The sequence below is a fragment of the Gymnoscopelus microlampas genome (genome assembly GCF_963454915.1).
Source record: "Gymnoscopelus microlampas genome assembly, chromosome: 23".
In the NCBI taxonomy this organism is placed as follows: domain Eukaryota; kingdom Metazoa; phylum Chordata; class Actinopteri; order Myctophiformes; family Myctophidae; genus Gymnoscopelus; species Gymnoscopelus microlampas.
The window spans coordinates 34164621-34190122 of NC_139960.1; the positions used below are offsets into that span (position 1 = coordinate 34164621).

At 40.8% G+C, this 25502-nt stretch overlaps 1 protein-coding gene across 1 annotated transcript in view; it reads left to right on the plus strand.

Annotated features, from left to right (window-relative positions):
- The window catches only part of ttll12 (tubulin tyrosine ligase-like family, member 12), a 41100-nt gene that overhangs the window by 357 nt on the left and 15241 nt on the right, over window positions 1-25502 (plus strand). Inside the window, exons 2-8 of the mRNA XM_084050003.1 lie at window positions 951-1093; window positions 4608-4806; window positions 5447-5606; window positions 11426-11562; window positions 13796-13872; window positions 20030-20146; window positions 21142-21336. Of these exons, the coding sequence (XP_083906129.1) occupies window positions 951-1093; window positions 4608-4806; window positions 5447-5606; window positions 11426-11562; window positions 13796-13872; window positions 20030-20146; window positions 21142-21336 (1028 nt within the window). The remainder of the gene's footprint in view (window positions 1-950; window positions 1094-4607; window positions 4807-5446; window positions 5607-11425; window positions 11563-13795; window positions 13873-20029; window positions 20147-21141; window positions 21337-25502) is intronic.

Below are 25502 nucleotides of genomic sequence, written 5' to 3' on the forward strand. Positions count from 1 at the left end.
ACAGTAAATAGACACCTAGGTGGAAAGCCTGATGAGGATGTAGTGTCAGCAGTGATGTAGAGTAACAACGTACATTTACTCAAGTACTGTACTTATGTCCAATTTTGAGGTACCTTTACTATACTACTATACTACTACTTTAGTATTTCCATTTTTTTTCCAAGCTCACAACGTGTCGCAAGCTTGTAGATCTGATATTTTCAAACATTTTAGTACTTAAACTTTTGGTACTTTTAAGTATATTTTGAATACTTTTGTACTTTTACTCAAGTAACATTTTGAACACAGGCCTTTTACTTGCAACTTGTAGTAGAAGTATTTACTTGTATATATTTATATTGTGGTATAGCTACTTTTACTTAGCAAAATCTGAGTACTTCTTCCACCACTGAGTGTCAGTGTGACAGCCCCGCATTGTAATTTATTTTCATTGTCATCTTTATTAGTTTTTTTAAATGATTTCCAATTATTTTTTCTTTTGTCAGACTGCTGACAAAAGACTACCTGTGGTGGAAAGTAACTAAGTACATTTACTTAAGTACTGTACTAAAGAGTACTGTACTTAAGAGTAACATTTTTAGGTACCTTTACTTTAATAAAGTATGTCACATTTTCAATACTTTACCACTACATCTCAGAGACAAATGTTGTACTTTTTACTCCACTGCAAATATTTGATCTACAAGCCGATCTACAAGCTCACAAGATTTTTAATCAAGTTTAGACACAACTTGTGAAACGGGACATTCTGCATAATGAATACTTTCTACATTTTGATACCATACTTTTGTACTTTTACTCAAGTAAATTTAAAAATTCGGACTTTTACTTGTAACGGAGCATTTCTACATCTCAGTATTTGATACTTTTTACTTAAGTAAAACATGTGTGTGCTTTTCCCACCACTGCTTGCAGCCAGCTAACACGGGTGAACTTGTGTGTCCTAACAGATATATGATGCTGGGGAGGTGTTTGGAATCATGCAGGTCCAGCGAGACAATGGTGGTGAGGAGGACCACCATGCTGTGGTCCAGGTCTCCTGTCAAGTGGTGATCACACGGGAGAGTGGGCTGGATGCATCAGACCCAACCAGGTGAGGGCGCTAGAGCTTTAAAAAGCCACTCACATGCCAGAGACTTGGGACAGAGTTTGGGCACCTGGACTGGTCCTTTTTAAACTAACAGTATTTGAGGGGGGGTAGTAGAAAGACATTATTGAAAAGAATAGGGCTTAAGTTAAGTGGTTAAACAAGTGGTCACAAACACGAGTGGTAGTGCAAGCTTGAGCTACTGAAGCAGAGTTATGGCAATACCACCCGGTGCTGGTGTTAGGTAAATTATGGTTACCACCAGGTTCACATGGGTTACCTGCATTTTGTTCTCCCACCATAACTATTATGATGAGTGAGCGCTATCAATACAGGACCCGGGGAGCAGCAAGGGGTTAAGTGTCTTGCTCAAGGACACTTCTTCGACACATAGATTTGGCCAGAGGAAGACTGAACCGGGGACCTTCTGATTAATTCCCAGGTGGTCTCTCTACCCATTCAGCTATGGCTGCCCATAACATAACAACCACCTACTAACCTATAATCATTCCTAACGTAAAACACACATTCATGAGTGGTTACTCACTCAAAACCTACAGTTATTGTCCACCCACACACGCCCACGTATGCATTTTTGCATGCACACTCACAGTATACACACACCCCAGGGGCATAGTGTTTAAAACCGGTTTTCACAAGTCCAGTTTTTACCTGTGGTACATCCAAAAGAAATAACCTGTGAAGTTTCATGAGCAGCGCCGTATAGATACGTATAGAAAATTTGCTAAATATGCACTATTAAGTGGTGAAGACTCCGGGGCGTTTACAGTATTTTAGGTTATTTGTTTTCTTTAGATAGACAACTGCAACTGAACTGTTGTATATTGTAATCAGCAAAATAATTCAGTATTTTTAATGGCACCCGTCTTTTTGAACCTGTGATAATGCTGAAAGCTGAATAAACATAAACAATAGATGTGTGAGTTTTACACTGTCTTCTCTTGCGGTATCTTACAGAAGGCTCTACTGCCCTAGTGTACTACTGCCCTCCCCCACTCACTAGAAAAGGGCTTTGGGGCCCCCGAGCAAAAATGTCAGCAAATGTTTTATTAACAGCTGAACAAGCTGTAAGTCAGAGTTGTGTCTCCCTCTTCTTTACCTCCGTCCAGAAGTGTAAGCAACTTCATTTTGTTCGGCTCACATTGAATACGTTCAGCAGCCATTCTACACCTGTTTATTTTCTGTCACAGTAGTAGTGGGCTTATTTTTAGTTCAGAGGCAAGCTTGGCACATCAGCAACAATTTGTGAGTGAGTAGGCTAGCAACTAGGCTTAGATTCTGACACGAGACATCTGTACTGGGACTGTTAGCATAGTCTATCAGTAAATATAAGCCTGTCTATCACCAATGAATATACATTTATCACCAATGAATATATGAATGGATTGATTGATTGAATACTTTATTAACAGTTTGCAACAGTTTTACTATAATGCTAAAAAGTGAACTCATTTCCATTGTGGTCCTGTGTATTACACTCATCACATAGACATATAAAGACATACAATACTATACAATAAATCATCAATACTAGGTGGAATACAAGTATATTTACAGAAAAACAGTGGAGGGTAAGCTAGAAGACTTGTCTAGGCCCAGTTGCAAATTGCAGACAGGTGCTCTTTTATGGCGGATTCTGCTGTTAACACATTGGGTGCCAAAACCGTATATATACGTTTTTTGCAATACTTACACGGAGTGCCAAAACCGTATATATATACGTTTTTTGAAAAACCTTCTAAGCACCAGGAGATATCATTTTCCGAAGATTTTGACTCCAATCCACTTTCTGGTTAACTTATGACTTCAAAAGCCTGTATCTCGGCTCCTAAAAAATGGTTAAAAATCCTGGCACTCAGTGTACTCTGTTTTTAAAAAAACCTGGCACCCAATGTGTTAAGAGGTTAAAAAGGCCTTTCTATAAAAATGGGTCTTTAATTTGGTTTTAAAAATGGCAATGGAATTTGCAACCCTAACGTCCAAAGGGACGCTGTTCCAGAGTGTAGGGGCCCTGACGGCAAAGGCCCGATCACCCTTGGTCACCAGCCTAGATGTAGGGATATTTAGTAGGGCGGCGCCAGAGGATCTTAGGCGGCGGATAGGCACATGGGGATCGAGCAGGTCAGTGAGATATTGTGGTGCCAGGCCATTAAGAGCTTTAAAAGTTAGCAATAAAATCTTAAAGTCTATTCTAAAAGTTACAGGCAGCCAGTGCAGTGCCGCCAGTACCGGGGTTATGAGCTCAGATCTCCTAGTTCCGGTAATCAGTCTGGCGGCGGCATTCTGTACCAATTGTAGACGGTGTATGGAACCTTTATTGAGAGTGGAGTATAGGGCGTTACAATAATCTAGGCGGGATGAAATTAGGGCATTAACGACTTTGTGAAGGTTAGGGGTGGAAAGACTTAACAGAATCAATATATACAGTGTTAACAGGCTTAACCTTATCTAGGTCAGGGTTCCCCAACCATATTTATTCATTATTAGCCACAATTTTACTGTGTTTATAGGCCTACTTGCATAATGGGGATATTTGATGTAGTACTGAAACTGACATTATCATACACATGGAATGGAATGCATTTAACTCATTCAGTGCCACTGGACGTCTAAGACGTCCGTTGATATATGCCCTGAGTGCCACTGGACGTCAAAAAAAAAAAAAAAAAAAAAATCAAATTATTATTATTATTTTTTTTAAAACATGTTCAGAACCCAAGATATGATGATTTGAAGATTTGCTGCTCCATTCACTCTTTGTTTAACTTCTTACTGAAAAAGGCTGTATCTCGGCTCCTAAGCACTTTTTTTTTACAATGAATTTTGGCTGTGGCACTCAGAGCCAAAATTCCATAAATAAGCTGGGCACTGAATGAGTTAATCTCGCAGCCATTCAAAAACAGTAGGTGCAAAGCACTGCTGGCAAGATTTAGCATACTGATATCATTATGAGCTATCAGCGAGAGGCATGGCTTCGCGCACCCCCAGCGAATGCCAAGGAGGATCCATGATCTAGGACAGTGGTTTTCAACCAGTGGTCTGGGGACCACCAGTGGTCCTTGAGGGAGTACCAGGGGGTCCCCAGCAAAATGTGTTAATAGCGTCAAAATATTTTTTAACCACTTAGCTTTGGCTATTCAAAAATAGCAGATATACAAGCTCATAGCGCGGCACCGAGTGCTGCGCTATGAGCTTGTAGATCTGCTATTTTTGAAAAACCTTGAAAAAGTGTGCATATCTTTGAATATTTATGTTTTTTAAAGCAAAAATTAACTGATATCTTTGCTTCTGGGGGTTCCTGGCACAAAACATTTTCAAATGGGGGTCCGCGGCCAAATGTATATCAATTTAGGGGTCCTTGGCATGAAAAAGGTTGAAAACCACTGATATAGGACTAGGTGATATTTACAGTCTATGAACAGTATCAGCAATGAATATATGAGAGAATAAAACATACAGGTCAATGTAACGTTTTTAATGCTTCTAACCTCCTTTACAGTGTGTTCCTGGTGGACCATGCATGGACCTATCGTGTGGAACATGCTCGCCAGCAGCTGGAGGAAATCCCTGGGCTTCTGTCTAGAATGGCTGCCCTCATGGGGCTAGACTTTCACGGAGAGGTCCCTGACCCTGACACAGTGGAGCTTGTGCTGGAGCACATGTGGAAGTACAACCAGACCTATCACCTGGCCCAAGGGGTGAGAAATCCATACAGTTATCATTGCAATTTAAGGCTTAAAGGGATAGTTCACCCAAAAAAGTTTTGTTTTTTTTTATCGATTAGTCACCCCATGGAGACTTGTTTTTGTCGCATTCCTAAGCCAATCATTTGATGACCAGTGGACCGGTAGGAGACACAAAGGAGACTTTAGTGTCTCCTACCGGAACCGCTGCCGGTCATAAAATTATTGGCTTAGGAATGCGACCAAAACAAAACAATATCGCTACCAAATTTGTACTGAAAAGTTGAATCCATTGGTGCCGTTGAATCAGTCAATGCAAAGCGTACAACCCTTACTTTGGGGTTTGTGGTTGTTACGGTATGTGCTACCCTCGGTGGCCATGACATACTCATTGTACTTGGTGTTTATGGCAAAATGGTTTTGTTGATTTCAGAATATATTAATCAGGTTGGTGTATTGGCAGACATAGACCCCATGGGGGCGTGCCAGGCCGAAGCTTGCCCACAAAAATATTATTGTAGGAGCACCAAGAAAGGCCAAAACAGACGGAGGGGAATTGTCTCTCTCAATATTGGTTCTATCATGTGATAATGATCATGTAACTGAAATGAATATGAAATTGACTTGAATTCGTCCCCCTCCATACTTGATCCAGTCGGCAGAGGAGAAGGTGCCAGTCTGGTACATCATGGATGAGTTTGGCTCCCAGGTACAGCACTCTGACCAGCCCAGCTGTGGCATGGCTCCCTTCTATTACACACAGGGTGAGCTGGCCTACACCGTGCTCTGGCCTCTGCAAGACCTACAGGAAGGAGGTAACTGAGACACGCACGCACGCACACATGCACACACAAGCACACATACACGTGCACACAAGTTGAAGTGAAGAAGGTTATAAAAGGGAGGACTGTGGAGACTTGACGCCAGATTTGTATTAGCATTTTTGGTTGCATGTCATGTCGCACACCTAAAATAGCCAATCTACAAGCTCACAACATGTCTCAAAGCAACAAAGTATAAATTAGGGCATAAGTGGTTGAGTAATAGAAACTAATCTGCTTCAACACAAAATATTAAAAGTTATTTTATTTCTGTTAACAGATGCTAGAATCCTAATAACAATAGCAATATGTCAACAGTATTTGTGCATTATTTAGTTGTCCTCAATTCACTGCAAGTTTAGGATTTGCTCTATTAATTCTGCACAATTTGCACTCCATGGGCACAGCCGCCCTCTTCCCACTTGCTCTCCAGAGGATTTTTATCCTCCGGTCACAATTCTGCGTGGCGTGATGAGACTCCCATCTCTCTATCAATGCATTACTCAGTTTCGCTTGACTTCCTCAGAGTTGTTATTCCTTCCATCCATATCTCACAAAATGAAGAGAATTCATTCACGTGAGATTCACAGATCCTGCTATAATTCTGGGATATCCTCTTCAACTCTGTTTTGTTTCCTGTACGCCTTGACCACACAGTCTCCATTCAACACTTAATTCTCTTTCCCCCAGAAATTCATAGAGGTACTCTCTTAGTGTTTGTATTTTGCTATCTGCCCTTCGGAGTCTCTTAGGATGATGTGGATGAGAGAAGTTGAGAAGCCAGTCTGATGATTCAGTATGTAGTAGCAGCAAAGAAGAACAATGCATCAGGAAAAGACTGAGGTCAAACAAGTGTCTGAGTTCAATCAGTTCTGGTTTATTCAGAGAAAGACAGAGTACATATGCAGTTGTCATTTCAAGGCATCCCAGTGTCAGTCACGTGGTTTAAGTATCTACACAGATAAAGAGTTCATCAGAGGGTGAAATGAGCTGTAGATAAGAGGAACTTAAGGTTCGCAAGTTCAGGCGGAAGCGAGACCAGGGGCCTCTTCCTCTCTCTCTCTCTCTCAGCAGTTCGATGGAAACTGATGGGCACACAGGAGTCATAGCACAGATGAGCCTGTTGAGCTGTTTGCACACCATAATATAAATGGTATGGACCCCTCTGAGATCGCAAGATAGGCCTCCGAGAATACTGCAGATAAAGGTTGACCATGCATATATGCTGGACGTATGAAAAAGAAACAAGACGAGACGCAACACCTTGGTAGGGCTGTCACGATTACAAATTTAAGTTGGCGATTAATTGTCACTCAAATAATTGCGATTAACGATTTAATTGTGTTTGGCATTGTTGAATGCATACATTATACGTTTTTCAGAAAGTTTAGGTCAGGATTTAGAAGCCGTTTTTTGAATCGGTCTCAGGTCTAAATGCGTTAAAATTGTGGCAGTGCATCTGGTGCTTGTTACAGTTCAAATGTCATTTTAATGTGTAAACTGGTAGGCTACTTGGCAACACTGCCAACTGTTTGTTGGAGTGTGTGAGTTGATACTTCTGAACTTTTCTCTTGAGGGAGGGGAGGGTCCCACTCCCAGACAGTGTTGATCTCTGGAATGTTGGGTTATTCATTCTCTCAGTGTTAAATACACTCTGAGGATATTCAGTCTAGGTTGGGGTCCCAGAGATGAGTTTTTTGTTTAAATCAAATGTGGGTCCGTAGCCTAATGCATATCAAACTGGGGTCCTTGAAATTCAAAAGGTTGAGAATCACTATTCTAATGCTTAAATATCTCTCTCTCTCTCTCTCTCACTCACTCACTCACTCACTCACTCACTCACTCACACACACACACACACACACACACACACACACACACACACACACACACACACACACACACACACACACACACACACACACACACACACACACACACACACACACACACACACACACACGTATCCTCAGGAAGGGACAAAGAATGTGGCGGCTGAGTGATTTTAGATATGCATTATAGAACCCAAGTGTGCCTTATATATCAGTATTTCATTTAGTCATTTATTGTCTCTCTTTAAAGGCATTGTATTCAACTTTGCCTTGTGTTTACATAACGAAACAATTGCCTGTGTTACTGTATCTAATGTCATTATGAGTTAAGGTTTCAACATCCTGTAGACTACACATCGCAGACTGTTCTAAATTGGTAATAATCAAGAATCAGCACATACTCCCTGCGACATATTTATGAGGGGTTAATTAAGCAACATCAGCTGTCTGTAGCAAGGTCAGCAGAAACGGGTAACAAAAGCTGTGCTGACAGCTCAATGTCTTCCCGTATGAGCCAGAGGCCAAGGTGCTGTGTAGAAACCTCGTAGCCATGGAGAACATCCAAATGTAACTTAATATCCATTCTTTAGCTCCCCATGTTGGGAGGATGTGGAATTGAATGGGTCTGCAGAGTTCAGTGTGCCTGACTAGACAACACACCTGTTGACATTCAGAGTGATATCAGAACCTATTTCTTGTGTGTCAGACATTACATTATTAGGAGCGTTAAGCATATACTCGGCACTGTTAAAACACTTGATGCAACGACTCATCAACTCGCTGCAGCTACTTGAAATCTGTGCTTCGGTGTTCTGGTCTCTGTCTGGTTTCTTGAAAACACGCCGACCTTAACGGCACACGCACACATGCACACACATTCACGCGCATACATGCATGTGCACACATGCACACAGAAATTCGGAATTAATGTGTTTTGATCCATTCATACATTTCATAAATAAATGAGTAAATAGTTATATTACTATGAATATTTATTATACCTTTTCGTTGTTCAACACAGACCAGTTCGGTAGAGGGATTAAATATAATATAATATATAATGGATGATAAAAATAATCGGAAGTCACTTTCACTCCAGGATGGCAGAGGCGGAGCTTTGTTGCTGGGCGCTGTTGTTGTCACTGTCAGCCCTGTCAGCCCTTTGTCTGAAACCTCTCTGATGTGGTAGCCTAAGCCAATATAAGTGGCCTGCCAGGCTTCCACTATCTCACGGTCTCCAGTTTCTCTGGCTCCTCCCTGCCGTTATTTTTGCTTTGGCTGTGTCTGTGTGTTGACTGAACTGCTGCTCTATTCCTCTCAGCTGAGCCTGGTGTTTTCTCTCTACTCCTGTCTTATCCCTGCACAAGTTTTGGTTCTTCTCCATTGTACCCGTCTGTCTGTGCCTGTCAATCATTCACATGGCCTTTTTCAGTGACTGCTTCCTCTGCCTCTCTGTTGACTCCTGAAGAAATGGTCAATCGTGTGTGGGCCGGGTGTCGGGGAACCACATTCCTTTGGCAGTGCGTAATGCAGATCATATTAGAGGCAATGCTGTTGCTATGGAAAAATCTTACCTTTGACTCAGTTAACAGCACTTTTTTTTTCCTGTGTTCTGTGTGACTTTGTAACAATGTACTCTGACCACATGATGCGACATCTATTGCTACTGTTTCAGATTTAAGGCCAGAAGCAGAAGCTGAGGACATAAAAGATGCTAGCACTCTTTGTCCAATTTCTTGTATTAAGGCATGATTATGTTTTATTATTACTTTTGTGTTGCATACATAACAATGAATTCTAACTGCAGACTGTTTGTGCCTTGTTAACACTAGCCCTGTTATGGTCAAGGCCACATGATGATTCAGACTCGGACAGGTGATAAGAGAAACCCTCCCGAAGCGATAGTCCCTCCCCTTTTGTTCTCCCTTGGGAAGGGCGAAAACCACCTATTAAGTCTCTGTTTCTGTGTTTTTCTCTCATGTTATCGTCATCTCAGCTTGACACACTGCATCCGTGTACACAATAAAACTCCGGAAAGACAGTTCTTGCTTATGGTTTATTTCTCAGTACGTTCTAGTGTTCACAGCAGCTCTCAGCAGTTGGCTTTGAACGATTTACAGAATATTCAGTTGCACGCTGTCTCTTACAAGCTGTCTCCCTACAAGTTCACAAGGCCTCATGAGCATGTAGATAGGTTATTCTTGGTGTGCGACACCGGTGTTCAACTAAAGATTTTTACACCCAGAGAGAATGGCGAGTAAATTATCTGTAAATGTGTTGTGAATGTTTCGCATAACAATTATTAATTTAGTTGATAGCACATTCATACAGTTTGATGCTTTTCGTGGTAAAAAAATCAACCTCGTTAAGAATGAAAAATCATAACATCGCTTTATCGGCGTGTAATCCGCATTCTGTGTGAATGTACTCATGACACAAACAGCACTTCAAAAACATATATATTTGGGCAAATTAATCGCACTAAATAAACGCTCCCGATGTGTAAGGACCTTCATTATCATTTTATTACTACTCTGTTGTATGTTATGAGTATGTGTATGGCCTGTCAGGAGACTATTGGTTTCTTGTTCACATATGCTGCATATGTCATTTAGATCCTATAGTTACTTTATAGCACGCACTTGTTTTCTTGGCGCTGTCTTTACTTGATTACTTTTACTTACCTTGTTGTTGGTTGACTAGAGTAAACTGTACCTTGAGAGAGGGGCCCTTTCCAGTACACAGATACAGGGAGTAAAGCTCCAGTTTACAATTTAAAGGTCACACACATTTATATAGATAGATACATTGATGAGAAAGACCTTTATTTATATACCATGAGGTCATAGCAGCACCACAGTATGAAACACAGGACAGAGATACAGATAGGAGAGAGATTCCACTGGTGCACCACAAAGGACATTCACAGAGCCTTTGACATTGAGTGAATGTGGACTATTGTCGTATCAACATTTGGACAGGAAAAGTTGGGGCTCTTAGCACTGTGCACATGTACATGCTTGCAAGGAGAAGAATGTGTAGGAAGTCTAAAGAGTATTGTGTGGGAGTAAAGTGAGAGGAAAAAAAACACCCAGTGTGAAGTGAGTGGTGCCTTCGATGAGTTCATTTCATTAAGCTATTATTAGCCTAAGACTGCTTTAAAAGAACTTTATGATGGCAGAAACAACTTTTAAGTATTTTTATTCGTTTTAAGTATTTTTACTCAATTTATTTACTTTTAAATAATTTTACTCAATTTATTTACTTTTAAATAATTGTACTCACTGAAGTAACTTTTAAGTACTTAAAGTACTTTTACTGAAATTGTAGATGGGTCATGTTAGAGTGCACCATTTTTATTACAAAATGTATAATATACTGTACCTACATCACTCATTGTCACTCAACAGATCCCATTCCGATTAATTCCGATCCGGCACATAATAGTCTCTATACTGTTCATCTCATGTTGCAATCAGCTGCAGCTGTTGAGGCCGTGCTCAAACATACACCCGGACACCCGGGCGGACAGATACACACGGTAAAATGTGGTTGGCACCACTGAAAAAGACAGAGAGAGAGAGAGAGAGAGAGAATGAATGTGTACTGTACATTCAATCTTTCGGAGGCAATGCTGTCAGAGAAAAGATCTTTATCTTTCCAAGGGACACATCGGTAGTGACTTTAATGCGTCCTTTTGGACATAATTATGGTACCCTCTGGTCAATGAACAAGAAGGATAAGTAATCTATGGTGTTTCAATTTAGATCAAAGTTGTCAAAGCAGACAGAGACAGACAAATATCACATTAGCCTGGTGGGCTACTTGTTGCCTATATTGTGTATATTTTGGGTCTGTGCCCAAAAAAGAACTGATGCAAAACCAGCCAACATTACAAAGCAGAACCTCCAAAACAAACACGACTTGGAAACAAAATACCACAAATACTCACTACAAGTCTTTTATGTATTTTTGTTGCAGATGAAGTAACACGGGATTACGCATATGGCGAGGCCAACCCTCTTGTGAGGCAGTGCCGTCTGCTGCCATGGGTACCACCAGCTGACCTGGAAGGTGTCAGCACTGTCACCCCTGAACCAGCCGACCTCTACTATGAGGTAAGGACCCCCCCCCCACCCCAAATCAACTTTTTTACACAGCAGGGAATGGCCTAGTGCAGCGGTTCTCAACCTGTCGGGACCTGAATTGTTTTGGGGGGTCCCCAGATGACAGTAAAATGACAATTTTAGGACTTTTAAGACCTTTTTAATACCCATTAAAAAGGGAATGAAATGGAAAAAAAATACCATTACTGCATCAAAAGAAATCAACAAACTATACTATAGAAACTGGTCAAATATGATTATTTTGGGGGGTCGTGGCCTGAAAAGGCTGAGAACCACTGATTTGGCTATAATGTCCAACCTGCACTGGAAGAACACTTATTATAATGCTTTTATCCATGTGAAAATAATATCTTGCGTAAAGAAATGTGGTTGACATGCCTTACTGTTTCTCTCCGAAGAGACCTTGAACAATCAAACAGCTCCTGTTCTATGAAAGAGCTCTTGTTTATTATCTCTGTTTTGAAAAGGAGTATGACTGTCTCCAGATAAAATGTCCTTTTGTAACGTTTTTAATGAACTAAAATGTCCTTGCATTCAGGGATGTAGCCTGAACAATAGTATTATTGTGATCCAGTGGTGGAAAAAGTACTCAAATGTTTTACTTAAGTAAAAGTATCAATACTGCAATGTAGAAGTCCGGAATTCTAAATGTACCTGAGTAAAAGTACAAAAGTATTGGTATCAAAATGTACATAAAGTACCAAAAGTAATAAAATGTTTGAAAATAGCAGATCTACAAGCTCACAACGCGTCGCAGAGCGACGCGTTGTGAGCTTGTAGATCAGCTATTTTCAAATAGCCTAGGCATAAAATAGGGCTAAAGTGGTTAATGTATGTTTTATAACGTAATAATTTATATCTGCAAAGTAACTAGTAACTAAAGCTTTCAAATAATTGTAATGGAGTAAAAGTACAATATTTGCCTCCGAGATGTAGTGGAGTAGAAGTAAAAGTATAGACACTTGGAAATTCTCCAGTAAAGTAAAAGTACCTCAAAATTGTACTTAAGTACAGTACTTGAGTGAATGTACTTAGTTACTTTACACCACTGTTGTGATCATACTATGGTCACCCTTTGAAGTTTGCTCAGTGACCCTTCCACTCCAGTCTGAATAGCAGGCCCTCTCTTAAGGTAGCTCTCCACCAAACAGACTACTACAGATTACTACAGACTGGCAGGCGAATGAAGTCGGGAGATCAGTCGGTTGGAAGGTGTGAAAAAAAGTTGATGAATGCACCTGAGAGCCGACACCGACTGACGGCTCCTGTCTATGGTGCTAAATAGCCTATCTGTTCTTCAAGCAGAACCTCACACCCCCTTCTCACGCCTTGTCAGATCCCATGGCCCATGTCTTTTTCCTGCACACTTCGTCTGCATGTTTAAAGATCCAAATTAACTCAGCTGCTGGTCCACGTGGACAAGTTGTCTGTTGAGACAACAGCGGGGACTGCCGGCCGTCATATAGGTCAGGAGTGGGCAACCTTTGCAGGCACATGATCACTTAGCCATTTTCGCAATCACCCTGTGCTGGGCACTAAAAAACAACATTGCTTTTACGTCTTATTATAGGCTGTTAATCAAAATAATACAGGCACAGAATAAGTAAATAATTTCATAAAAACAACTTGCAAAGAATGAGTCAATAATTTCATATGAATAATAAAGGTAAGATAAATTCGGACTATCTGGCTAAAAAAGTTGTATCCACATGAAACAAAGGTTATTAACGGTTGGTTTTGATCACCTCAATAGCTCAATCTGATCACATTGTAGATCAAAAAGAGGTGATTGCCCAGCCCTTTTGGGCGGGAACCCCTATAACTTTCAGGACGGGAACCCCTTTTGGGGTTTTTGTTGCTATGAACAGTATATAGCGACATACATTTATTGTCATTTTTGAATAAATATTTGAAGTTTTTCAGAAAACTTAGGTCAGGATTTAGAAGGTGTTTTTAGAATCTGCCTCTAATGGGTCTAAATGGGTTAAGCCTTGGGATACATGCCTATGATTGAGGGAACATGTCATTGTTTATTTGTTGCAGCACAGTATATGCTGCTGTCTTTATTATTTGGATGTGCTGCTACCACATTATTCATCCATAAAAACACAGTGATTGTTCATTATTACTACAAATTGTATGCATATGCCTCAAATTAAACAATGCCTCGTAAGCGTTCCTCAACACTGTTCTTACCCTGGGCTGTTCCCTCCCTCTCCTCTAGACCATTTCACAGGAGAACAAAGAAAAATTACCTTTGGATATCCAACCCCACACTGTCCACGGTGATAAAATCCTCAAGTAAGTCTCTTAAGTAGCGCTTAGGTACATGTCTATTGTGGTAGACCGGTATTAGGCATGATCTGTGTACATGCTTGATGGGAGAGAATGATGTAGGCGTTGTGGTGGAAAGACAACAAAATATTCTACCATCTGACAAGAAAAGACAAGAAAATACTCAAAGGGTCTCAAAGTAGAAAATAAGTTTATTAAGAGCTGTTCATGAACAGGGCAGAAGCAGAAAGGCAACTGTGCTCTCATATAGGATGCAAGACAAGTCCTCTTGTACCCCTTGTTACTAGGGTTGCTATGCAAATAAGGGAATTAGGTACCAAACTTCCACTGTCCTTGGCCTGCCATATAGCCAACAATACCAGGGTACAAACTGACACCTTAACCCATGATTTATCAAAGGTCAGCAGACAGCAGAACTAATACATCTCTAAAGTATACAGAACTGGTCCAGTTTGAAACCCCAAAAAAAAACCTGCCACTGTGTGGGACTAAACACAAAAACAACATATCAATGTCACTAACAAGACACGCCACAACGTGCAGAATTACTACGCGCAGTCTGTAGGCCACTTCATACTGTTCAGCACACATCTGCCCCCTCGCAGCATAATTAATTGCGGCCAACACAAACTCACAACATTACAGTCGGCCATGTTGTTCCTTAGCGTCATCGCCGACCACCGCCCAACGAGACCCAAGTGAGGTCAGACAACACACTCCATATTTGGGCATAGCTCCATTGGGAACATCTCCTATTATGGCTTTATATAACCGCCCAACGAGACCCAAGTGAGGTCAGACAACACACTCCATATTTGGGCATAGCTCTATTGGGAACATCTCCTATTATGGCTTTATATATTATAGAGACCAACAAACACAAAGCACCGCGCAGCGGCTAGGGGGGAGGGGCGCGCAGCGCCCCGACCCTCTAGTGCATTAACAATAGATAACAATAGATGCAATGACGGGCATTAAGAGGTTTAGTGCAGGATTTGATCATAGTTTTACACAGCTTCTGACATCAACAGGCTAATAATGTCCAATTCTCCCTCACTATGACGTTTAACAAATGGTAAAAGATAATGTAGGTGATTATCTGCTGACCCAGGATTATCTCCACCTCACCTTATCTCAGGTATGAAATGATGCAGGCGAGTCCGTCGTAGATATTCAATATAGTAGATTAATTCAAATGCAGTTAGGTATACAGCGAGCCAGCGTAAGCAGCACATCAGCATCTCCATCCAATTCTATTTCTTCTGTCCCCCTGTCTCACATTATATCAGTTAGTTGACAATCCCCTTATTTGTCACGCCATATCCTGTTCTACTTCTATTCTTTCAATTACGATTCAACGCCCTCTAGCGTAATCACTAAAAACACCATGATGAAGTAATATTACGTCTTTGGCAGTGAAGCGTTGGATTTGAGATGACGTAATATTACGTTCCTTGGCAGTCAATGTGTTGAGTCATAATTGCAGTCAACTGCTAAGTCATAATCGACCTGTATGCTCTGTAGCTAATGATTTGCGCCTGAGGCCGGTTTGTCTGTGTAGGCCTCAACCTCATCCTCTTTCGCCACAACAATACCATCAGCATCCTTTGTCTAAGAAACACAGGTCTAACAGATAAGGCTCCTGTATTGTTAGGTGCCATAGCTGAATGGGTAGAGAGGCCGCCTGGGAAACAAAAGTTCCCTGGTTTGCTTCCCGGCCCACAGTCTACATGTGGAAGTGTCTCAGTGCTCCCTGGGCTCTGCCCCAGCAGTGCCCACTGCTCCTGTGGGCTTACTGGGCAGTCGTGGAAGAAGTACGCCGATTTTTTTTTACTTAAGTAAAAGTAGCAACACAGTATAAAAATACTCTTTACGTTACGTTACAAGTAAAAGTCCTGTATTCAAATTTGACTTGAGTAAAAGTACGAAAGTATTGGCTTCAAAATATACTTACAGTACTGAAGTAAAAGTACTAAAATGTTTCAAAATATTTTGAAAATAGCAGATCTACAAGCTCACAACGCATGGAGCTTGTAGATCGGCTATTTTCAAATAATTGTAGTTGAGTAAAAGTACAATATTTGCCTCCGAGATGTAATGGAGTAGAAGTAAAGTAAAAAATACCACAAAATTGCACTTGAGTATAGTACTTGAGTACATGTGCTGTACTTAGTTACTTTCCACCACTGCTACTGGGTGGGTTAAATGCAGAGGACTCATTTCACCCTATGTGCAAATATACAGTGACGAGTACCCCAAAAGCTGATGTGGCTATAAACTCGTTTGATATCACTAGAATGGTCTGAGAAATAAACGATAATCTGCAAAGAGCTCTCTTTGTGTATTTTATTAAGGCTTGCAAGGATGGCTTGTTGCTGCCAGCACAGGCTTCAGCAAGGAGACATGAGAAAACACTTGTAGTCACATATTTTTATGTACCCGGCCCCTCCCAGAGGCATTTCCCACGGGGCTAATAACAATGGATCACATGAACATCATGTGGCCAGAGCATTTTAAGGAAAACATGAATAATGACTGTCTTGCAATGACATGTTCACACACAAATCACACTTAAGTTCATGAAAAGACAGAGATGAAATAAGTATGAAAATACTTATAAAGGGGAAATGGAAAATTCCCCATCAGGACAAAATATATATATATTTCGTCGTAAATGATCACCCCATCAACTTCAGAGGAACAACTAAAGTACAATGTGAAATTGAGATATTATCATGGTCACAGTTCATGATCATTGAGTGTCTGAGGAAGAGTCGTCCTGCTCGAAACTACACTATTAAACTGGTATTTAAATCCATTACCTTCGGAGCATCTTCCAGTGTGCGGCCTCTATTTTTCTAACACAGTTCATGTCAGACCACCTGTCGTAACGCAACGTGTTGTGAGCTTGTATATCGGCTATTTTCGGCAAAGAGATTTGGTGTAGAGGGGGGGAAAGTAAGGGGCCTAGTATAGACCCCTGGGACTCCAGTCAATGAAGCTTAATAGGATTTCTATGTGGTTAAAGGTCGGTAATTAAATCAGACCTGTAGTGTAGGGAACAGCATAATGACACAATTGCCATTTGCATGGTCGAAATGACATTAGCAGTGCTAATGGACAGATGCCATGTTTCCGTTCTCTAAGTAGGGGAAAAGCTACTCTTATTACTCTATGAGGGACAGAACAGATACAATTTGTATTAACTTAGGTCTGTCACCATTATGACATAATCGCCTGAATGCAGTTATCTGCGATAATCAGCATTATTTTGCATTTTCATAATCGTTTCCATGTTGAAAAACATTTTCAATAATAGTGGAAATGGTAGATCTACAAGTTCACATGCGACGCCCGCCGTTCCATGTATCCTAAAGAAAGGAGCTAATGAAATTAATCAATGTTTAGTAAAAATGTTAAAAGCAGATTAAATTAATATTTAACCAATAGACCAATACATGCATGAGTAGAAAATAAATAATAATTAATAAATAAATAAATAGTGATGTATGATCTACTGTATGAGGTAATGAGCTGCGTGATTATCTGACTTGTAGACAATAAACCCTCTCTTCATTAAGCACTTAAACCTATCCAAGCCTTTCTCCACACTGCTCTCCAGTGCTTTTTCTCTTTGGCCGAGGGCCTGGTTCAATCCCCAGTCAAATGGCATAATGTATCTACTGTATTACCGAGTTAGAAGGGACCCCTCTGATGAGAGGAACTTCTACCGTCTCACTAGGGCTGGGCTTCAAATCAAAATCACCCAAATGTTCTTTAGCACATTATACTCACAGTGATATAATCCGTGGTGACAATAGAAAGGTGTAAAATACGTGGCGGCATGTGGTGGGGTGAGGAGAGGTGAAGTAAGCGGCGGCCGCTACTGTGTCTGCACCACCGGTAGGCAATTTACTGGTCCATCTCATCTGTGTCCACTTAGGCGGTTTATGTCCCTAAAACAGTGGTTCTCAAACCTTTTCGTGCCAAGGACCCCCAAATATATTCATATTTGGCTGTGAGCTTGTAGACCTGCTATTTTTGAATAGTTAATAGCAAACTACTTTAGCTGGGGGACCCCCTGGAACCCTCCAAGGACCCCACTTTGAGAATCAATGCCCTTAAAGGTTGATGACCAGATACATATACTGTATGATGTACTGTACTGTACGACATATAATAGTCTACTGGAAAACCCAACTCTGCTATTTTCACAGAACATTTGCCTGAATGAATTTGCTGAATGTTCACCTAGTATGACATGCTCAGAATAGGGATGCTAGGGTTCATGTGGTTAAGAAGAAGAGTGTGTGTTGTTCACCCTGATTAGTAAGATAGTGATGATGGTTGCATGACTGAAATGTCTGTTTTTCACCTTTTGCACTAGAGCACTCTGCATGGATACATTGTAAGCGCATCATGGTTTAAAAATGTTTTAAATATTTTTGTTTATTTTACCTCTGGCTGTACATCTAAACCTTCTCAGCAGTCCTTTCTACCCTAGTATCGCCATAGTGGTTTCTGACTTATCTTTCTTGTCTTACTTTTACTTACTTTTGTGGAGATATACTGCAAGATTGTTGAAGTACCTCAATTTGATCAGTGGACGGGGTTGCACGCCGTGCAACCACTTATTTGACCAGGGGGACGCGCAGGCACATGCACGCGAGTGCACGAGCGTGCATTTAAGTATGCATTCCACTCGATCCGTGCGCCGAGCGAGTACATGGCTACTTAGCATAACAATAGCTCAGGTCGTCAGGTGTGAAATGAATGTGAATGTGAAAGGGGTTTCAGCGCCATAAATCAAAGCATCACCCCAACCCCCACACGGTTAATGGTTTCACGGGTAGCATCTTTGATGTTCATTAACTCTTTAACTGCCAGAGTATAATACACAATCTACCCCCTTCCCTGCCAGAGAAAATACATTGCAAAAATAGGTAAAATGTGAATTTTGTCTCCGTTTATTTTTTAACATTGAAGTGAATGGAGCAGAAAATCTTCGCATCGCGTTATCTCCTGCTTCCTTTGTGATAAACAAAAAATTTAAAAAGCAAAAAAAAAAAAAAAAAAGGAAAAGAGTTAAGATAAACGGGCCACCTCGAAGGTTCTGGGATCCAACGACATGATGTGAGAACTTGGCTGAGAGCCCATCAGGCAGCTGAGAACAAGAGAGCGAAAAAAGCTAAACCAAAGTACAAGCCCCAAACCAATTGGTGGGGGCTTGCTTGACTGTTTTGAAACTCTGTTAAATTACATTGAAAAAATGTAAGTGATAAGGATAAGGATGATGTTGTGTAATGTTGTTCAATCTCTGAAGCTTGTTTTTTTTCCTCAAAATAAAGTAAACAAGTTGTCTTATTTTAAGTTTGCTTTTGTGTTTGTGTGTACAACAATGTCTTTAATTTAATTAACTTAAACTAGAAAAGTAAATACAAACTAAATTAACAATGTAACTAAGACTACAATTACATTTAAAACAATGTTTGTTTTTCCACCATATCTGTTGACATAATTTCTTTATATAGCCAACATACTGCCACCCTTTTCAGCTTCTCTATTTCAAGGCAACATTTACAAAAACTAAACAAAAACTAATCATTTCCTATACAAACATGTTTCCTACTATTTATGCACATTTAATAATCATAAGCTCACGGAGCTGTTCTGGGAGCAGTGCGCACTGAGCACGTGAGGGAACATTTATGCACATGCGCGGGAGGGCGCGCACGTAACGTGCACGTCGTGACGCCATTAAAATAGAGTGCAAGCACTTCTCAAATGAGCATAGCATCACTGCACAGGAATGTTGTGTTATATTACAGAAGATGGGATGCATCACAGGAACTTTCATAGTCTTGTAATGTTTGCTCATTTTAGGTCAGCAAATAAACTGTAAATGTGACTGCACATTTGTAGATTTTCAGAGCTCAGTGAGTGAGTGTGTGCATGAATAGTTAAATGCACATTATAAAACGCTTTTGAGAAAGGCGCTACACTAATATAAATGAATGCACAATTTACCATTTTATTTTACCATCTGTGTTTTTACAGAAATGTGAATCAGCAGTTTTGTCTTGTTCACATGTGAGGGGGTTTAATTGACTGAAATGAATTAATTTAATGTCTTTATTTGCCTCCCAACTGTGTATATTTACAGAGTTTTAACAGACATGAGGCAGGTTCGAGACAACCTGACGCATCCTCGTTTCCAACTCGCAGACACGGAGGAGGATGCAGACATCATTTGGACTTTCACTCACATCAGGGACTACAGGTGCGTAACAGACTCAGTGATGTGCTCATTCTCACACACAATTGCACGAAAGCTTCTGGACACTCTGTATTCCCAAAACCATCCCAGACTGTTTCAGACTATGCTAAAACAAACAGGGTTCCGAGGGCACTGACATTTCAATGCTTTCTCACCTGTGGCGAGGCGTGTTGGTTAGTGGTGGTTGTTGGTTGCCAGGTGCCATGGAGATGCTTAGCCGCACTGCCATATGCTTTCCTATAATCATTGATTGAGCTAAACTACTCTATGTGCCCATGATGTACCATAGGATTCTCTTTACTCTTTCCTCCTTCTGTTTATGATAGGTTATCGTTCATGGCCTTTCTGTCTCTCTTGGTGATCTCTGTCTGTTTTGGCAGAAGATCTATGATAAAATAACTTATTCTGAACATAGGCCTGTCTGTTTGACCATTACCTGAACTTGGCATAGGCTGAACACATTAAACCCTGTATTATGACTGTATTATCCATTGTACTGTTGTACGGTGTACTGCTATCTACCTTATCTCATTCAATCCGGGGACACATTTCTGTCATTTTAGATTTCTTTGGCTATTCAAAAATAGCAGATATACAAGCTCATAGCGTGGCACCGAGTGCCGCGCTATGAGCTTGTAGATCTACACTTTTTTTTTTTATGTAAGCGGACATTTGTAACTCATATCTTTGCTTCTGGATGTCGCTGGAACTACATATTTTACAAATGTTCGCTTTAAAAAAATATCTAAGATTTGCACACATTTTCACGATTTTTTTTTTTTTGCAGATCTACAAGCTCTACAATAGCAGAGCTTGTAAAGCTGCTATTTTTGAATAGCCAAAGAAATCTAAAATGACAGGGATGCGTGTTCCCGGATTGAATGGGTTAAACCCTGTATTATGACTGTATTATCCATTGTACTGTTGCACAATGTACTGCTCATCTACCTTATATCGTGACTAAATCCCTGATAAAAGGAAGTTTCTCATTCCAACAGGAAGCTGAGTGAGGAGCGACCTCATGTCATGACCAACCAGTTTCCTTGTGAGACCATCGTCACTGTGAAGGACTGCTTAGCTGCCATCTCCAGGAGAGCGCGGGGCGGCCAGGGGGCAGAGTGGCTGCCAGAGACATTCAACCTCCAGACAGAGCTGCCCCAATTCATCAGACGTTATCAACAGAGACAAGAGAGGTTAGATTCCCCCCACCCCCCTCCTTTTTTTTCTTTGTTGGGTAAAGTGAACTGGAAACCGCAAGGTTCCCAGTTCGATCCCAGGGCTGGGGGGCTCCCCCAGAGTTAGTGTCGAAGTGTCCTTGAGCAAGACGCTGAACCCCTAATTGCTCAGGTTGAGCAGGTTGGTGCCTTGCATGGTTTCCTCCGCCATCGGTGTATGAATGTGTGTGTGAATGGGTGAATGTAATGCACAATCTATGTAAAGCGCTTTGGATAAAAGCGCTATATAAATGCACCATTTACCATTTACTGTTATCACCCCCAGTGAATTCCTAGAGGGGGGAGGGTGAATGAAGAGGAGACTGACAAGGTTGGGGTTTAGAGGCGTGAAGGACTGTTTCTTCCTCTCGTCTGCGATTACTCTCATGTTTAGAGCTCTCCCCAAGGTCTGTTATCTGGCTGGCTTTGTTTTGGCTTCTTGTCTCCTGTCATTGGCGGAGGGGGCAGATGGGTGACGCAGGGCAGGGAGTAAATGTTACGGCCTCATAGCCACTGAATTGTTTAGTTTGTAGATAGTCCCATTTCCACCACAACATCCAGGATCCTGCAGCTGTGAAGTAAATCGGTTCTACAGCTGCACACTCGGTTGTTGGGGGGGGGGGGGGTTGTTTTTAGTTCTTCGAATGCTCCGGTTTTAAGCCCAGTCCAGACCAATGATTTGCAACGCGATGAAACCGTTGCAGAACGTTGAAGAGACAATTGCAGCGGTCTGAATACCCTGTTGCAGGTCAGCAAAGTCTCCTCACGTATCGCGGAGAAACTGGGCTGGGCTCTGTTCGGTTTATTTTCAGACACACACACACACATTCATATTCCTCCGCTAGAGTGTAAACTGATTTTATTTTTTGTTTTTATAAATATCTTCAAAGCCAATTTTAAAGTTATCCTTAAAAGTACTGTGACCTTTTCTTGAATTTGAGTAAGATCAATTTGTACCCATTCAATTTCATTAATAGTACATCAGAGAGAAATAATTGGCCTACATTACTTGCTAAATTGTCGAGTGCCCAAGCATCTAAATGTGTTTAAAATGGGCCATGTCGAAGTTTAATCCCAACATTTTTTGCCGGTTGATCTGAAGTAAAGTCAAACCCTTATTCCAAAAGTAGCAGATCTACAATGTCACTACCCATTGAGCACTAATCAACTAAATAATTATTGATTTATGGCTTCTCTGAATTATTTATGGAAAACTAAATTCCTTAATTATTGTTATTGATATAAATTAGCCAATCCCAATAATGACATAGGATTCTACAACAATTATACCCGGCCCTCACATAAATCCCCTATCAGCTTTTAGGAGACCCTCCTTACTTGCATTACCTGATTGTGTTTAAACACAAGCTTTGCTAGGTAATTCAGTTTACTGCTCTACCACATTTGTAAGCTCACGGAGCACATCTGTCAGTTGTGTATCAGCTTATTAACAATAGGTTAACTGAATGAGAAGACCAAGCCATCTTCCCGTTGCATAAGTACATGGAAACTTGAGAGACCATTGTGAAAACACCTCTTGTTCCCCTTTTGACGGAAATGAAAAGTCCCAACTACAAACATGCTGCGAAGGACTACTAGGCAGTTTCTCTTATTACAGTTCTCCATAAATGTTCTACTTTTAGTAGATCAAACAATAATACATTTGAAGCCTAAATTCTAAATTAAGCATTCTAAATCTGTGTGTGTGTGTGTGTGTGTGTGTGTGTGTGTGTGTGTGTGTGTGTGTGTGTGTGTGTGTGTGTGTGTGTGTGTGTGTGTGTGTGTGTGTGTGTGTGTGTGTGTGTGTGTGTGTGTGCGCGCGCGCGTGCGTGTGCTTAGTTACTTTACACTACTGCTTAACGCTGGTCACGGTGCTGTCTGTATGGTATGTAGAGAGCGTGTACACAGCAAGTGTTTCACACCTTTCACCCGACTGACCTCCCATAGTAGTCTACTCTGTAGTAGTCAGGACAGCAAAGTTTGGTGTAGTGTTGCCATGTCTGCCTATCATAAGTGCAAATATTGTTTAAATCAGTGGCTCTCAAAAATGTTCATGTCATGGACCCCCAAAGTAATATGTATTTGTTCGCGGCCCCTAATCTGAAAATATTTTGTGCCAGGGACCCCATATAAGATGTGTGTAAAATCTTCCAAAATGTTCCACTTTTTTTTCTCCAAGGTTTTTTGGGCTTGTTTTCATAGACCTGGTTGCTTATTTCTCTTGCGAAATTTGGCAACACTGGTGTGTAGGCCCCTTTAATAAATCATTTACAGACAACTTGTCTTTTGGTTAGAAACATCAAGAGTGGTTGGCCAGAGAAATCCCAACCCCCATCTCAACTGCCATAAATTGACCAGCCGTTGACTCTGTGTTTATCCTCAGCCGCAGGGGGCAGTTGTGGTTATCTGGTTGATAAGAGCAAAACAGGGGGGGGGGTCCCCGCACACTGTCTTCACGTACAGAAAAAATAGTTTAACCATGAAAGCATCTGTAATTTTAAATTTTAACCATATTTTATACTTTGAATATTCATAAATAGCAGATATACAAGCTTGTACATCTGCTATTTTTTGAAAACTTTAGTACTTTTTTTACTCAAATCTTTGCTTCTGGAGGTCAGAATCAAAGATTGAATGGACCTCTAAGCTCACAATGAGGGTTGGAGAGGTCAAAAAGGTGTGGAGTCTGGAGTCAGCAAAACCAGCTAACTCCACCCCCCTTTGGTGGAGTTACCTGGTTTAGCAGAAAGTTTGAGGATCCAATGGAGTTAGCTGGTTTTGTCAGAAGCACTTGTTAATACTTTTCATTGGTTTCAAAATGGGCAGATTTTTTACAGCCCAAATCGGCTTCCATTGATTGATTGATTGATTGAAATTTTTATTAGGCAAAAGAATGTAAAACAACACAGTTACATTTATAATGCTTTTGTCTAAAAGGTCCGGCCAAAAAAGTCCTTGCGGGCTTGTTTCCGTTGGGGTCCATGAATTAATTTCATAGACAATTTCATAGATTGAAAAAATAAACAGTGTACATCTGCTATTTTTGAACATTTTTGTGAAATCTTGAAAGTGTGAGAACTACTGATTTTGAAGCCGTTTATAGAATCGTCCTCAGGTCTTAGCAAACAAACACACTTCTGGTGCATGTGCCGATCCTGTCTACATTTACATTCCTGTCTACATTTACATTGTAAACATTTACAGAGTTAATTTCATAGACCATTGGCTTTTCATTGAGTGATTGACAGCCCTCATGACACGCCTCCTTGATTTACTCCCCATTTGGGCAAATATTTCTCAGCCCTCGGGCCCGTGAGGTCACTGGCCTTTGACCAATGACCTGCTGTCATTGTGTTCGATTCATGGGGGGGGGGGGTTGATTCATGGGGGGTGGGTTTGTAATAATCAAACCTTTTAATTCATTGTCTGGTGGTAATTGTCTTGGCTTATTTTGTTTATAAAGTGCTTGCTATTCTTGTGTGACCGTCAACGCAGGATTTGATCATTCCAGCCTTAAATTATTAGTATTGCCGCCATCACCAATAATCATGATAGTAAGAGCAGCTATCTGCACATACAAACAACGTTCACTGGAATGTGATGCTGTTGCTGCAGGGTGAACTTTGGGTAGCATATATAGTATAATGGATGTCTTATAGCCCCCCCACCCAAAATCACCACCAGCCACTACTTATATGTATAATTTATACATTGTACTTGTGTAAATACTCATATAAATGATTCATGTTTTATTGATCAGACAGACTAGTAGACGATGACTCAGCACTGTCTGCTTGAACTGCTATATTAAGAGTGATGAAACATGATGACACATTATGGTGTTGTTGATACACATGTGTGTTGCTATCTAGATAGGCCAAACTGACCTGTTACTGGACACTTGTTGTGTACTTGTCACTTAAGGTCTCAGATTAAAATGAAGACGGGACATACTAGAACACCAACATGGATGCTGGCGTTGTGATCTTGTGGTTGGGAGGTTAAGAATAGACATGATATGTCTGCTTTGACAGGGCCAGAGAGAAGGGAACATAAAACCAGGCCAAGAAAAAGCACGAGGCGCACTTCTTGTAGTAGACAGCCACTTCCATTAGGAGCTCATGCTGTAGAATGGCCATAAAGTA